At 49.8% G+C, this 16,347-nt stretch overlaps 2 protein-coding genes across 4 annotated transcripts; both read left to right on the plus strand.

The window, feature by feature from the left end:
• Positions 4,402-11,401, plus strand: LOC8054356 (actin-depolymerizing factor 5). Of its 3 annotated transcripts, XM_021461568.1 has the most exons (5): positions 4,402-4,587; positions 4,713-4,972; positions 6,421-7,842; positions 7,943-8,886; positions 8,976-11,401. In XM_021461568.1, the coding sequence occupies exon 5, from the start codon at positions 9,086-9,088 to the stop codon at positions 10,445-10,447; it is 1,362 nt and encodes a 453-aa protein (XP_021317243.1). In that variant the 5' UTR covers positions 4,402-4,587; positions 4,713-4,972; positions 6,421-7,842; positions 7,943-8,886; positions 8,976-9,085; the 3' UTR covers positions 10,448-11,401. The 3 variants fall into 3 exon arrangements, with proteins under 3 accessions (XP_021317243.1, XP_021317252.1, XP_002465572.1); XM_021461577.1 differs by lacking the exons at positions 7,943-8,886; positions 8,976-11,401 and adding an exon at positions 5,069-5,135 and having other exon boundaries at positions 4,421-4,587; positions 6,421-7,000; XM_002465527.2 differs by lacking the exons at positions 7,943-8,886; positions 8,976-11,401 and having other exon boundaries at positions 4,423-4,587; positions 6,421-7,000.
• Positions 12,512-15,472, plus strand: LOC8054357 (subtilisin-like protease SBT1.6). Its single transcript, XM_002465528.2, has one exon. It carries the CDS (start codon positions 12,652-12,654, stop codon positions 15,022-15,024), a length of 2,373 nt encoding a protein of 790 aa, XP_002465573.1. The 5' UTR covers positions 12,512-12,651; the 3' UTR covers positions 15,025-15,472.

Below are 16,347 nucleotides of genomic sequence, written 5' to 3' on the forward strand. Positions count from 1 at the left end.
TTAGGTTGGGTAGTCTTGCCAAATAGATGATGGCAGTGTTTTAGTTCTAATGATTTGTTCTCTCAGTTGATTGAACTATTACCTATTGTGGCGGCTGAGTGGATATGGTGACGGTAGTTTCAGCTGTCGGGCCACACGCATTAATAAATACATTTATCTCGTGAGAAGAGGTTAGATATAACGACGATTTTGCTTTTGGTGGAATGCCACGGTGCAAACTAGACAGGAGGCGGCTGAAATAAAATATGATCCTTCCGATCTTGAATTTCTTGGTCTATCGGCCTATCGCACTTCGTACACAAATTTGCTTTTGGTCTTGTTTAGATGTGAATTTTTTTTTTTAGATTTTACTACTGTAATATTTTTGTTTATTTATGGCAAATATTGTCCAATCATAGACTATAACTAGGGTCAAAAGATTCGTCTTGCGATTTACCGCCAAACTGTGTAATTAGTTTTGTTTTCGTTTATATTTAGTGCTTACCGCAAGATTCAATGTGACGAAGAATCTTGAAAACTTTTTGAATTTCGGTGGGAACTAAACAAGGCCTTTATAATGTGTGTTTCGGCACGATCACAGACCTGTTTCGTGACTCCGCAATCTCTAGCCCTCAATTGTGACTTGTGAGCCAAAGACCGACGACACTTGGGGCCAAAGACGGACCTTTCTGAGCTTGCCGCTGCTGATCTTCGGGCGGTGAAGAATACTGGCTCTTGAAAGTCAGGTCACTATCGACATTCAACCATGGCACGTTGCAGCCACACACCTGCCCTCCTACCTCAATGTCCTTTTGATTCCCTTGTGATCACTGGAGTGCGCCACTGACAGGAAGGCTTGTCGCATATCCCTCGTCAGTCTCCTCCCCGCCGCGGCGGATCCACGCAACGATGTGCTGCGCCTGTCAGCCACTCGCCCACAAAAGCCCCTCTCTTCCATCGCTTTCTTTCTGGTGCGTGGTGCCGGTCCACTGGCGTTCTGATCGTCGTCGTCTCGCGCGTGCAGACCGGCGTGTCGCCCCATGAGCCATGAGGCCATGGAAGTGGAACCCAGCCTCTCTAAACTCTAGTCGTTGGCGCAAGGACGAGAACAGGTCGGGGATAAGCTGTCGTGTTTGGCGGGGTTTCCTCGTCGGCAGAAGCAGATATCGCTCGCACGTCGGGGGCTGATCACCCATTCCACCCGTGCACTGCTGTCGATAAAATTCTTCAGCGACAGCTCTTGATTTTTTTTTGCGTCAGACAGATGTCGACGTCGTCGTTGTGTAGATAATGGGGTCTACTAATACTCCCCCGTCAGGCTACAGCTCTTTGGTTTGTTGAAGGGACGCGGCGCTCTGTTTGCGTGGAACGAGTGTACATCGTCGCTCAATCATTGCCGAACTGAGGCCAGCAAATTGCAAAGGGGAGTTATGATAGCAAGTTGGTAGCGAGACGGAGAGAAAACAGTACTGGTTGATGTCGATCTCAACTTTAAGCTCCGCAAAACTGCGTTTTGTAGGATGCGTTTCCCTTTTATTTTTATTATTATTTCCCACCAGTAAGCAACCTCCATTTATTCTTAGGCCTCTTTGGAACAAATACGAGCTTGTTTGGACACAAATAGTTTACATAAATCAGTTCAATTTTATAGGGGAAAAAACATAGAATTCAAGAAAGGCAGAAAACTTCTTTATGAAGCTTTTTGAAACAAATGATTGAGTTCCTGCAAATCCTTTAGGAATTCTGTGTTGTTACTGAGCTCTATCCAAACATTCTTCCTACATTTTCTTTTGTTTTCTCAATCATATGAATCAAGATGTGTTAGTGTATTCTGTTTCTACATTTTTTTTTTCTATTATTCCTGCATTTCTACAATCTACTCAGGTTCCAAAGAGGTTCATGTGTGCCGGATGCTCTTCTTTTTTACCATTCCGCTTCTGTAACATCAACATACTCCTACGGAGTAGATGCTGGAGTAGCCTACAGCGGAGGGCTCATGATCACCCTTAGCTTCTCTGAACGGTTTATAACCGCACAGCCTCGGTCCTCAGTCCCCCAAAGCTTGAGCACGTCTACGGGCTAAAAAGAAGTGGTCATGACACGGCTCTCGTCCTACGGCAATTAGGGCTATCTTACCTAGCGTCATCATCCGCCCGGGCGATTTATGATTTCTACGCCGTGCTTATCTTCACAGCAAAAAAAAAACGCATATTCTGCGGGCAATCTCTAGACGCTAAAACACCTGCAAAAATCTCAATGGGGGCTACAACTACAATGCTACGCGATCTACTCGCCCATAATGCTCCGTTTTCTTTCGACGAGCAACGTACTGCAATTTGCAACGTCGCATAAAGCTCCTCAATTATCCGGTGCGTGGTCATGTCCGTTTGCTTTTGGCTTTCGACATCTCTCTCTTTCTCTTTCCCCCACTGTACGACCGTCTCGTTGCATAGCAAGCAAGAAAGTCATCATCAATCTCATCCTCATCAATGCTCTCGAGAAAAAAAGAGAGAAGTGGACGTTGGAATTTCAACAGTGCGCGCAAGAAAAATCAAAAGAGACGGCTCTCCAGCTCGCACGGGCGAGTTTCCTCGTCCCACCAAGAAATCCACGTACTACGCGCTGAGAACACGCGAAGACAAAACTCCCCGAAAAAAAAAAAGAACCACCCCGGCACCCCGATCTGCGCTCCACTGACGACGCCTGCCGCGAAAGGCCTCTGCCCGCGCGCACCTGTCTGCCCGTCCGTCCTCCGTCCCACCGACCACCGACACGCGCTCGTGAATGAAAACGTGAAGCAGCGAGCGAGCGAGCGAGCGACTGCTCAGGCGAGCGAGACGGGGGGAACCGCGAAAGGGTTGGGGAAAAAAAGGGGCAAGGGGGCACGGCCGTGCTGCGCTATCGGCCCCCACGTCCGCGCGCCCCACCGCGCGTCGTGCCGTGCATGCGCGCTTTCGTTTCCTTTTTTCGCCAGTGGGTGGCTGCCGTGCGGTGCGGGTGCGGGTGCTCGTCGCCGATTGGCAAACGGCCACCGCATCCTCTTCCTCCTCCCTTACCTTGCAAGCAAAGGATCGGACTGAGAAACGGGCACGGCTCATGAGTCATAATAAGTGATGAGACGAGACTCGGCGAGGGGTGGCCTGGCCGGGGACGTTTTACATCCTATCTAGGCGAGAGGCGTGTGCTAGGCGACTACTAGCCTCTATGCCGTGTCCTGTGTCTCAATGTCGCAAGGCCGGTAATGACCGGTGCAAATCTTGGGAGATCGCAATGCCTCCCGCGTGCGTGGTCATGGTGATGATGATTATGATGCAATGTGCTATATGTGCTCTTCCAAGTGGGATGTAAAATTTGGATCTACGTACCTAGTTTTATTAATTCATTATGAAAATATGTTTTCTTAATCCTTTTCTTGGATAGTTCAAACAAATTCACCTCCAAATCGTCCTTTTTCCATCATGATGTATATTCTCAATAGTGAGCCTTGCTATCAAACCCATCATCATCACAAAACCAACGATGACGAGCTTTTGTTCTCAAACAGTTATTGGTCCAGTTGTCCTATATGGCCGTTGTCATGAAAAGTGGCAGTAGGTCATCATTTTCTCGTTATATCTAATCTGTATTTATATTTATATCTATATCTATATCTACATCTATACATATATCTATATCTATATATTAATAATACCTATATCTACGCCTAATATTAAAGAGCAAAATATTTCTTTTGCCCCACTTTTTTACTTGCAAACTACCCTGACCCCATATATGACCTGAGTTAATGACCCTTGGTCATACAAATTATAATAACTTGTGTTGAGCGATGTTTCGAAGTCACATTCCAATATGTGTTGGGTTTCATACAATACAATGCACGTGCACATTTGCTAGTTGTATAATATGTACCAAGCTCTCTTTTTTTCTTAAATCATTGCTTCATATTTAATGACTACCGATTTTCCTTATTGTCTCTGCGATATTATTGTCCACATGTTAATTTAAGGTTTAAGCTTAACTTAACATGTTACCTTAATTATAAACCTAAACCGTCAATTTAGAAGCTAATGATATCATATCTAGCATAAGAAGGAAGATACTTAGAGTGTGGAATTGCAATATAAGATCTAGAGATGGGACTTTTCTTACTTTTGGTAGAGTTTTAGCACTTACATTTCAAGACTTGAGGATTTTTTTTTGCTTATATAAACCTCTAGCTTAAGTGTGTATATTTACACAAAAAACCGAGCAAGTATAAAACATTTTGCTACATCTAGTCCATCTGATCGTTGTAAGTATGTTGTAAAATATTTTCTGATTCTAGGTTCACTTGTGGGGGCAAATAGTATGTGTCCATTGCATTATTGCCTTTTCCATTCGATGAGAGAGGAGAGAATGGAATTTTTGGGCTGCTTGCCCACTCTTTTTTATAAAGTCGACCCACCCTCACCTAATGTCAAAAGAACCCGCCGCAGGGGGAGATACAGAGAGGAGGGTTCCTTCGTGAAAGAGAACCCAAACCCAAGCAGAGAGAACACCACACCACGGTTCCCTCGCCAGGGCGTCCATCCGCAACGATCCGCAGCCATGGCGATGGCTTACAAGATGGTAAAACCCAGCGTCGCTGTGACGCGTCGGCGGCGCCGCCGCTTCCCTCTGTCGTGTGAAATCAAGCAGCCATGGCTCACGATCGACGGCCTTCTGTGTCCCGCGCGTGTGTGCGTGTTTTGCAGGCGACGGAGGGTATGGACGTGAAGGAGGAGTGCCAGCGCTGGTTCATGGAGATGAAGTGGAAGAAGGTGCACCGCTTCGTGGTGTTCAAGATCGACGAGCGGTCGCGCGCCGTGCTGGTGGACAAGGTGGGCGGCCCCGGGGAAGGGTACGAGGAGCTCGTCGCCGCGCTGCCCGGCGACGACTGCCGCTACGCCGTCTTCGACTTCGACTTCGTCACCGTCGACAACTGCCAGAAGAGCAAGATCTTCTTCATCGCCTGGTAATAATCCTGCGCCCCTTTCGCCTTTAATTTCCCGTCGATATCTCTCGAACAAACCAATTCCCTCCTCGTAAATAAAAACTCAAAATCTGTCAGGCAGCTGTGTTTTTACTTTCTGCAGCCAAACGAACAAGGCAACCTCCACGGAATTTCGTTAGGAAAGGTAATACCACACCACTAAACCTGGTAAATTGAAGTGAGAAGAATCGATTAATTCGGTACGGGGATGATGGAACGATCCGGTCCATTCCCATTTACTCATTTGCTGATTTGAGCATTGATGTACAGAGTAACCTTGCCACGGTACTGTCCATAAAGGCATAAACCCAACCTACACGGTAGCAGTGCCAACTGCCCGAAACCGTATATGTCAACTTGTTTTTCTCTGGAAACATTCATGCAGCTTGGAAGATGCGCAAGCGAAGTAGCGAACCATAAACTACGGCAGCCTGAAACCAAATCTCCGTCTGTCTTTTGCACCGTTGAAACAAAACCTGGTTTGGTGATCGTAGTCGTGAAAAACATGGCAACTGCTGTTAGTACGATTAAGAATGCAAGTGACGAAAGAAACGGCATCTTGCAACTGAAAAGTCAAGGCAATCTCGAAAACTGTTTGGTTTGACAGAATGCGCATCTTGTAGTAATTGAAGGCAGTCTAGAACATATGTCCTGTCGCTTGTCTGAAGGAATGCAAACCTGAGCCTTAGAGGTGCAGGAAGGCATCACATAAATTCACAATTGACTAGAAATCTGCAGATCTAATGACTGTTCAATCAGTGCCGTGCCACATCCTTATCTCACAAAGCAGCAAGGTGCGCTAAGCTTTTTCGATTTTTTTTCTCCACAGCGAAAAAAGTTGCTTGCGGCACTCATCCCCGCTGGGATCATGATCATGACGGGGACCAAACTTTCCTGATAAGCCCTGGCCAGGCCTCCCTACGTCCCTTTCTCCCTGTCTCCGTTGTCTTGAGCGCTCTCTACACGCATTATTTTTTTTCCAAAGCCTGCAATGCTAAGGACGCCCGTTATTTTATCAGATCTGATCTAGCCTGAATCCAACTGTTGTCTAGATCTGTCAGCCCACCGAAAGCAAAGCATCGCCCACGATGACAGCCATAGGCAAAACTGTCCAATCAGCCATACATTTATTTTTTATATAAGAAGTTAATCACAATCCGTCAGCAGAAACTAGAGCAACTATATATTTATATATACTTGTGTCTTGATTTGTCCGTGTCCGGCAACAACAACAACACCAAACAGGATTTGATCACGACGAGTAAGCAGCACGACCGAATTATTTAACTACTGTTAACTTGTCAACTTCCTCCGGTGTCCACTTGTTAAATAAAGCGCTATGATTCTGCTGGCGGCCGCTGGCCTGCTGGTGCGCTGCATTTCCTTGTTCTGACGGGTGGATTCGTTGCGCTTCTGTTTTGCGCGCGCAGGTCACCGGCGGCGTCGAGGATCAGGGCCAAGATCCTGTACGCGACGTCGAAGCAAGGCCTGCGGCGGCTACTGGACGGGGTCCACTACGAGGTGCAGGCCACCGACCCCTCCGAGATGGGCTTCGACGTCATCAGAGGCCGCGCGCAATGAGGCCCGCGCTGCGCTCTGCTCTACTACTACCTGTGCGTGTGCGTGTGTGATCGGCCGGATGCTAATTGGCGTTGGTGTGCTCCCGTAGCGATAGCAGCGTCGATGATGCCAATCTGACGAGGCTTTCGCGTGTGTTTTGCTTTGGTATTTTCGGTTTTGTTTGGAGAGATGATTAGATGATGCAGGCGTGGTGTGTGTGTGTGCTGATGTTGGTGGGTGGAGTAGAAGCTGAAGGAGTGGCAGCAGCGGATTAATGAAACGTCCATCTCTGCGACGTAGAATTCCACTGAACAATGCTCCAGTGTACTGTACCATAAGCTGCTTCAGATTTGATCGCGTTTCTCTCCGACGGTGGAGAAAACACCTTTCTGTTAAGGATGGGGATGACCCTCTAAATGAGGAAATAAATTATTTTTTTAGTTCATTAAACTAGACTAGAGAAGAACCGCGGATACCTATCTAGAGCACCGTCCCATCTTTACTTTCTATGTACAATTCAGAGCAAAGCTGTTCTGCGCTTCCATTTTTTGTTCAAAAGAATGTCAAGTTTGCGTTCAAAGTTTCATACAACGAGTAGGTAAAGTAGTAGGGAGGTGCCAGCCTCAATTTTCTGAAGTATGCAGAGAATCTGCTCTACAACCCTCTTCTGCGATGATTCAAAGGATGCGATGTAGATGCTGGGACAAGATCACAAGAGCAAGAGTGTTCAGATGTGAAGAGAACAGTGAACACGCAGTTAATCTCAAGGGTCGCAATCAGTGGCGGAGGGCTCGGTAGGGCAAGGTAGGGCACTCGCCCTACCTTGACTCCGCCGTGGATCCCCACCCCCAAGCTAATCTGGCCGCCATGGATGCCTGGTTGAAGGTCTTAGTGCTGCTGTGTGCTGTCGAACGTCCGCAGGATGAAGATGACCAAATGTATATGTCTGATGAATCGTTACTTGGCCTTGGGTCTTTGGGCTTTGATGCTTGCTTTAGTGCTTTATGCCTGCCTTGTGGACGTGTGGGCTTGTGGCTTATGGTCTTGTGGGCCGTGTAACATATTGGGCCACCGGCCACATAACATATTGGATTGGGACTCGTCAGTTTGTTTCCAAAGATCAACAACGACGCATTGCTTTCGGCCGCCGGCGCTCCAAATTTCCATCGCGATTCCACGACTCTGTCAATTCGGCTGTTCGTGTTCGGAACTTTGGCCGTGCGGCGATCGCGCTCGCCAGTCGCCAATTAGCTCACCAGTTAGATCGCGCTCGGCAGATCCGCGTTGTTACAGTAAGATGTCCAACTCTCTGACACTTTATAAGTTTTTCCATTATTGCTTTTCAATCTTCGGTTATCACTTATAACTTACTAATTAATTTGGTTTGGTTAGTTTTGAAGCACAGGAAATTATGGAAGATGACTACGACTCAGATGAGTTTGAACAAGCTGTTGCTGCAGTTGAAGAGGAGATAGAAAACAAAATAGCAGCACCACAAATTGAAGAGGAGATTGAAACTGATGGAGAAGGTATTATAACCCAGTTTAATCCAGATCACATTATCACTGATCCAGGGCTTCGTATACCAATTGATCGGTTTTCTATCGATATTAGATCTGAGGTTAGAAGGGCTTTCATAGATAAGGGTCTAACTCAACCAATGGGTTACAATTTCCCTAAAACAAATAAGAAAAGGTGCTTTCAGAAAAGTTGGTTCAAGCAACATCCTTGGCTTGAATACAGTGTGGAGAAGGATAGGCCTATTATTTTTATTGTTATCTTTTCAAGCATGATCGAATGGATGACAAATTTGGATATAATGTCTTTACAACATTGGGGTTTAATAATTGGAAGAATGCATATTTGTCGCTTCCAAAACATGATGGAATAATCCACAATCAGTGTAGGACAGCATATGAAGATTTCAAAAATCAAAGAACAAGTGTGAAACATAAGGTTGACAGACATACAAAAGATGCACTAGTCAAATATGAAACTCAGTTGGATACATTATTGGGTATTGTGAGTTTGCTCACATTGCAAGGTGAACCATTCCGTGGACATGATGAGTCCCTTGTTTCTTTGAATAAGGGAAATTTTCTAGAGTTTCTTGATTGGTACAAAGAAAGGAATGAACAAGTGAGGCTTGCATTTGATGAGACATGTCCCAAAAATGCCAAGATGACTTCCCCAACAATTCAAAAAGAACTTGCAGAATGTTGTGCAATTGAGGTCACCAAAGCAATAAAGGAAGAGATGGCAGGTTGTCTTTTCTCCATTCTTATAGATGAATCTCGTGATATATCTGTCAAAGAACAAATGGCTGTGGTTGTGAGGTAACTAGTTGATTTTATAATGTAAACTGGTTATTGTATATTCATTTTTGTTAAAATTAGCTAATCATATTATAATATCCATGTTGTAGGTTTGTGAACAAGAAAGGACAGGTGATTGAAAGATTTTTAGGTATTAAGCATGTGAAGGAGACAACCTCACAAGCACTGAAAACAACAATTGTTGAAGTACTTGGTGAGCATGGGCTACACATTGCAAATCTACGAGGGCAAGGGTGATGGTGCTTCTAATATGAGAGGAGAATTTAATGGCCTTGAGAAGCTTATTCGTGATGAGAACCCATATGCTTTTTATGTCCATTGCTTTGCTCATCAATTACAGTTGGTAGTTGTTTCTATCTCAAGATGTTGTTCATCTATTGAGGATTTCTTTGAATATGTGACCCTGATTGTGAATAACACAACATCATCTTGCAAGAGGAAGGATGTATTGCTAGATAAGCAACGTGAAAATCTTTTAGGTAAGTTGGGCAGTGGAGAGATTTCCTCAGGCAGAGGGAAAAATCAAGCAACATCCTTGGCTAGACCTGGAGATACAAGATGGGGTTCTCATTATAAGACATTACTTCGTATTGAATCAATGTGGGATTCAGTAATTGAAGTTCTACAAATTGTGCATGAAGATGAGCGTAATCCAAGTAGGGCAGGAGGTTTAGTGCAAATCATGGAGTCATTTAGCTTTGTGGTCATCATGAAGATGATGTTGCAAATCCTTCGCATCACAAATGAGCTCTCTCTTGTCTTGCAAAGGAAGGATCAAAATATTGTTCAAGCCATGTCTTTGGTTGTTGATGTGAAAACACGTTTGATGAATTTAAGGAATGATGGTTGGGAGTCACTGTTACAGGAAGCCACAAAATTCTGCAGTGAAAATGATATCCCAGTACCAAATATGAATGAATCAGTGACAAGATTTGGAAGATCAAGAAAAGGGGGCAAGAACAAGATCACTGCTGACCATTATTTTCGTGTTGATACCTTCTATGCTGCTATAGATGCTATTACCATAGAGTTTGAACATCGGTTTAATGAGGTATCTTCAGAGTTGCTTGTTTGTTTTTCTTGTCTTGACCCGAGAGATTCATTCTCTAAATTTGATGTGCACAAGCTAGCTCGACTTACTGAGATATATTCTGATGATTTCTCCTATTCTGAAAAGAAGGGTATAAAAGATCAACTAGTGACATTTATTCTTCATGTGAGAAGAATTGAGGAGTTTAGAGATTGTCATGATCTAGCAATCCTAGCTGCAAAAATAGTTGAACTTGAGAGACATGCTCTTTTCCCATCGGTCTATCGTCTAATTGAGTTGGCATTTATACTACCGGTAGCGACGGCAACAGTTGAAAGGGTCTTTTCAGCTATGAAGATTATCAAAACAGAATTGCGCAACAAGATGTCTGACGCTTGGCTCAATCACTTAATGGTGTGCTATATTGAGCGAGAAATATTCAAAGGAATTGATCTTGAGAAGATAAAAGAAACATTTCAAAACAAGAAAGATAGGCAAATGCAATTGCCTAAGAAGCCTAAGCATAACTGAAGCTTCATCGTCATATATTCACATGGTTAGTTGACTTTACATGTATTTTCTATAATTCTTTATATCCTAAATGCTTGTACTTTGTGCTTGACTATTATTATGTCTAGTGAACCGTTATCGACCTTGCCCTACCTTAATTTTTTTTCGTCCTCCGCCACTGGTCGCAATCTTGGTACGATCAGGAGAAGCTGGGCACGACGCACGCCAGGAGCTTGTTCTTGTCGGTGCTTCATGCTTACGCGCTGCACAGGCGGACAGAATCACAGAACTGATGGTGTTCAACAGTGTTGTGTGAATGACACGTTCCGGAACCATGACACGCTATGACGCCTGCCTATATTCCGTGTCTGCCGGCAAAAAAGGAGAAAAAGATTTGACTGATTGGTTCATCGCATATAGTCCAGAGGCCCAAACTGTGCGATTGCAATTCCGTAGTCCATGGGGGCCCAAATATCTGTGCGATTGATAGCCTTTAGTCCAGAGTGGCCCAAAAGTTGCGCAACTGTAGACTTGTCCAGCATGGGGAACCGGACTTGATTAAACGTGGGCTCATTAGGCCTTTTTGATAAGAACGTGGGCCTAACCACGGAAGATGAGGCCCGAACATTGCAACCCAAAGGCACCCTTGTCGATTCAGTGACGCTTTCAAGTCATACAGAGATCTTTGCTCAAAAAAAAGAAAAAAAGTGACACACAGATTTGGGTACTGGCCCTCGTTTGCACGGATGTTGGCATGTTACTCGCTCAAGACACGCCACGGACTGTTTAGTGATACCGTGCTTTTCCCCGTGCAATGGAGGGTAGAAAGTCTTTCAATTTCTTCTTTACATGTGTACAGATGCGCACATGTGTATATATGGGTGCCGTGTGAGTATATGTGAAATGTGTGGGTGGCGTGCATTCAAGTTGTATCTGATAAAAAAAATCCTTTATTATTTTTCTGAGTTTAAAGTTAAAAGTAACAATAAGTGCAATCTTTTTTGAAGGATAATCTCATATGAATTAGTCTATATACTCTATAAACCTGATCACATATTCACTGAGCATATTTGTCTCATCAAACATCGTGCTTAAAGAGAAAAGGCTGGGGACTCGGACAGGGCAGGCCAGGGCCCCTCCGCCACGTTCTTCAGAATCCACACTGCAAAATCCGGCCAAAAAGTCTCCGATTTTGCGCCACAATTTGGGCGCTTCGCGACCTTTTTAACTCGGCATCGGCAGAGGACAAAGAAAGCGAGTCAATGAAGAGTTCACCGCTTTCGCGGGCAGGGACCTCATGATTCGGCAACGTCTTTTCGGCAGATGCCATGCCCACTGAAAAACGAGCGTGGCTAGAGCCCCAAAGCTCGCTTTACCGCCAAAGCACGCTCCCGTCCCGTCTCCGCTCCCTGATCCGGTTTAGGATCGATGCCACATTAATGCAGCACATACTATGCCTAATCTACGTTTAGCCTTTGGCCTTTGCGACCGGCTCATCAGTTCAGGTCCGGTCGTCCGGAGGTCCCCTCTCGTGTTGTCGCAAAAGCCACACATGCGTATCGCCATCTCCTGGGACCCTACGACTCTGAGGATCTTTAGCAGCAGTATCACAAACGAGCAAAGTGCCAGGTCCTCGCGACCTGACCTCCAGGCCGGCTCCAGCATTCATGCTTTCATGCAGCTGTATCCTTGTTGTGCCGATAGTAGAAATTGGCCCAGACCCAGACGTTCGAGAAAGATCAACACACCTACACGAGACACCCGCGCCCTGCGGTCCTGCCACGTCCCACCGCTCATTTTGAAGATGGCGATGGCCAGCTTACCACCCACGGTCTCCCTACCTGGTGCAGTGGTGCTGGTCGACTCGCTCGCTCCTTCCCTGCCCACAACCGCAGGCGTGCCCTATCCGCACGGAAAGCACACGGCGGCAGCCACCAGCGTCCCACGCGCCCCACGACCAATTCCCAGACCTTTTCTCACCCTGACGTTGGTACTGGGCTACTGCCGCCGCTGTTGTACGTAGTACGAAGAACGTAGCCACGTCGAACGGCCAGCGCAGCGCAAAAAGGCAAACTGCTGCTGCCCCAACACCCCCACTACCCCGCAATAACTCCCCGCGCACTGTTGCCGCTTCCACTGCTCGTCCTCGTCCTCGTCCTCGGCACGGTGCCATCGCTCTCACATTCCATCCAGTGTCTCACTCCCTCGCTCCCTCCCACTCATCAATGGCGACTCCTCGCTCCCCATTCCTCCTCCTCCTCGGCCTCGCGCTGGTGGCTCTAACGGCGCCGGCGGTACTGCGAGCAGACGGCGCCGGCGAGGAGGCGCGGAAGACGTACATCTTCCGCGTGGACCATCGCGCCAAGCCGTCCGTGTTCCCCACCCACGCGCACTGGTACGCCTCCGCCGCCTTCGCCTCGTCGGCGCCCGGCGGGGCCGCCCCGCTGCAGCCGCTCCACGTCTACGGCACCGTCTTCCACGGCTTCTCCGCGTCCGTGCCGGCGTCCCGCGCCGAGGAGCTGCGGCGCCACCCGGCCGTGCTCGCCGCGTTCGAGGACCGTCCCCGCCCGCTGCACACCACCCGGTCCCCGCAGTTCATGGGCCTCCGAGCGCGTCTCGGCCTCTGGTCCGTCGCGGACTACGGCTCCGACGTCATCGTTGGGGTGCTCGACACCGGCGTCTGGCCCGAGCGACGCAGCCTGTCGGACAGGAACCTGCCGCCCGTCCCCGCTCGCTGGCGCGGCGGCTGCGACGCCGGGCCGGGGTTCCCGGCCTCGTCCTGCAACAGGAAGCTGGTCGGCGCGCGGTTTTTCTCGCAGGGCCACGGCGCGCACTTCGGCGCCGAGGCCGTCGCGTCCAACGGCTCCGTCGAGTTTATGTCGCCCCGGGACGCGGACGGCCACGGCACGCACACGGCCACCACCGCCGCGGGCAGCGTCGCGTACGACGCCAGCATGGAGGGCTACGCGTCCGGGGTCGCCAAGGGCGTCGCGCCAAAGGCCAGGGTGGCCGCGTACAAGGTCTGTTGGAAGGGCGCCGGCTGCATGGACTCCGACATCCTCGCGGGGTTCGACCGCGCCGTCGCTGATGGCGTCGACGTCATCTCCGTTTCAATCGGCGGCGGCAGTGGTGTCACGGCTCCGTTCTACCTCGACCCGATCGCGATCGGCTCGTACGGTGCCGTCTCCCGGGGAGTGTTCGTGGCCACCTCCGCCGGCAACGAAGGGCCGACCTCCATGTCGGTGACCAACCTCGCCCCGTGGCTCGCCACCGTTGGCGCCGGCACCATTGACCGTAATTTCCCCTCTGAAATCGTGCTGGGCGATGGCAGACGCTTGTCAGGGGTGTCACTGTACTCCGGCAAGCCTCTGGCCAATTCATCGCTGCCTCTGTACTACCCCGGGAGGACTGGCGGGATCTCCGCTTCGCTGTGCATGGAGAACTCCATCGACCCTTCACTGGTGAAAGGCAAGATCATCGTCTGCGACCGCGGCAGCAGCCCGCGCGTGGCCAAGGGAATGGTCGTCAAGGAAGCTGGTGGCGCGGCGATGGTTCTTACTAATGGAGATGCCAACGGCGAGGGGCTGGTTGGAGACGCCCACGTCCTCCCTGCTTGCGCGTTGGGCGAGAAGGAGGGCGACGCGGTCAAAGCGTATGCTGCAAACGCCTCCAAACCGACGGCGACAATTAGCTTCGGCGGCACGGTCGTCGGCGTCAAGCCGGCACCCGTGGTGGCCTCCTTCTCGGCGCGTGGACCCAACGGGCTTGTCCCGGAAATTCTCAAGCCGGACTTCATCGCGCCGGGCGTCAACATCCTCGCCGCGTGGACGGGCGCCACGGGCCCGACCGGCCTGGAGGGCGATACCCGCCGCACGGAGTTCAACATCCTGTCCGGGACGTCCATGGCGTGCCCGCACGCCAGCGGCGCCGCCGCGCTGCTCCGGTCCGCGCACCCCGGGTGGTCGCCAGCGGCGATACGGTCCGCGCTGATGACCACGGCCATCGTGACGGACAACCGCGGCGGGCCCGTGGGCGACGAGGCGGAGCCCGGGCGCGTCGCGACGCCGTTCGACTACGGCGCCGGGCACATCACCCTGGGCAAAGCCCTGGACCCCGGCCTGGTGTACGACGCCGGGGAAGACGACTACGTTGCGTTCATGTGCAGCATCGGTTACGAGCCGAACGCGATCGAGGTGGTGACGCACAAGCCCGTGACGTGCCCCGCGTCGACGAGCAGGGCCAACGGCGGCAGCCCCTCGGGCTCCGACCTCAACTACCCGTCCATCTCCGTGGTGCTCCGCAGCGGGAACCAGTCCAGGACGGTGACCCGCACGGTCACCAACGTCGGCGCCCAAGCTTCGGCGACGTACACGTCGCGCGTGCAGATGGCGTCTACCGGCGCCGGCGTGACAGTATCCGTGAAACCCCAGAAGCTCGTCTTCTCCCCGGGCGCGAAGAAGCAGAGCTTCGCGGTGACGGTGATCGCGCCGTCCGCTCCGGCCACAGCGGCGCCGGTGTACGGGTTCCTCGTCTGGTCGGACGGTGGCGGGCACGACGTGCGGAGCCCCATTGTGGTGACGTGGCTGCAGCCCATGTGACTGTCAGGTGGGGACAACGCTACGGCCTGTGGTCTGTGGAGCGGGCCCTGGGGCTGCCGATAGGATGGCAGCAGGAGTCAAGGCGCAGTGGGCCAGTAACGGTAAAGTCGTGAGGTCGGGACTGCGCCATTAAAGTGGCAGCGGTCGGTACTTTAATTATGTTGGGTGGGCCCTGCACGCTTGCTCTGCAGAATTTGATTAGCCGGGGCATGCTGTGACAGTATGGGCTTATCCGGGTATAGTGTGACTACTGGACCGTGGTGTGTGAAAACTGAAAACTCTGGTGTTTTTACTCGCTTGTTTGTGTCCGGAGGCAACAGTACTTGCTTGCCACTGGAGGACAGGACACAGGAGCAACGGAAAGAAATGGAGCAACAAGACAAGCGTTGGCTTGGGTATTTCTATGTGGATTATCTGAATAATTTTATCGTCTAGTTGCATTCTCTCCCGCCTAGTCGAAGTTTTGTCTGTTCAAAGAGCAGTTTTTGTCCTTGCATCTGATACTGCAGGATTTTGCTGCTTGTTGCTGGTTAGTGTTTTTTTTATGGATGGCCACAGGATCTCGTGACCTGATAAAGTTCGTTGGATGTTCTATACAAATGGTGGGTCCAACTCGGTATTCGCCTATTCGGTAACTTTATGGGTCGTTTTCCACGAGCGTTTTCCACCCACCAGCGCTAACGACGAGGAAAGCAGGCTTGAGTATATCGACGCATCTCGAGCCGTGCGGGATCATCAGGTATTCAGGTGTCCGGCCCCGTACGTAGATGCTCCACTGCTGAAATCTAGTAACTGATGAAATAGTGTTGCTGTGCATCATTGCATCAATGGTCAATAGCCTGGATAAATTTAGGTGATGAATAGAGGAGGTGACCCAATAGCTTTGTTGCCCAGCTTCGCCACTGGAACATGGCGTCCATCCATAGTGACGCATCTGCTTCGCGCCGCAGCTTCTCCCTGCGCTTGGGCCATAACACGCGGGCAGCACGGCCACCTTGGCCACGGGCTCCTCCTCGTATGCTCCCCTGTCCTCTTCTCCGCTAGCTTCATTGGACAGCTGCCCTTCCTGAGCATGCGGCGCCGAGCCGAGGCCCCCTCGCCCCACCACGGCTTCGGCCCACCCATCGCTGGAGCCCATCCCAACATTGATCAAGATGACAAACAACTAGAATCAAATGGAGGATAGCATATGTGATGGTGGATCCCCCCAGCTACAAAAGGACGCGACATCCGACTCAAAAGGCTTTATGATTCTTTTTTTATTTTAAAGTTGAGTCTAGGAAAAGGCAAACTAAAAGGCTGATATAGTGCACAAGCTTCAAT

The sequence above is a fragment of the Sorghum bicolor genome, chromosome 1, assembly GCF_000003195.3.
Source record: "Sorghum bicolor cultivar BTx623 chromosome 1, Sorghum_bicolor_NCBIv3, whole genome shotgun sequence".
Lineage (NCBI taxonomy): Eukaryota > Viridiplantae > Streptophyta > Magnoliopsida > Poales > Poaceae > Sorghum > Sorghum bicolor.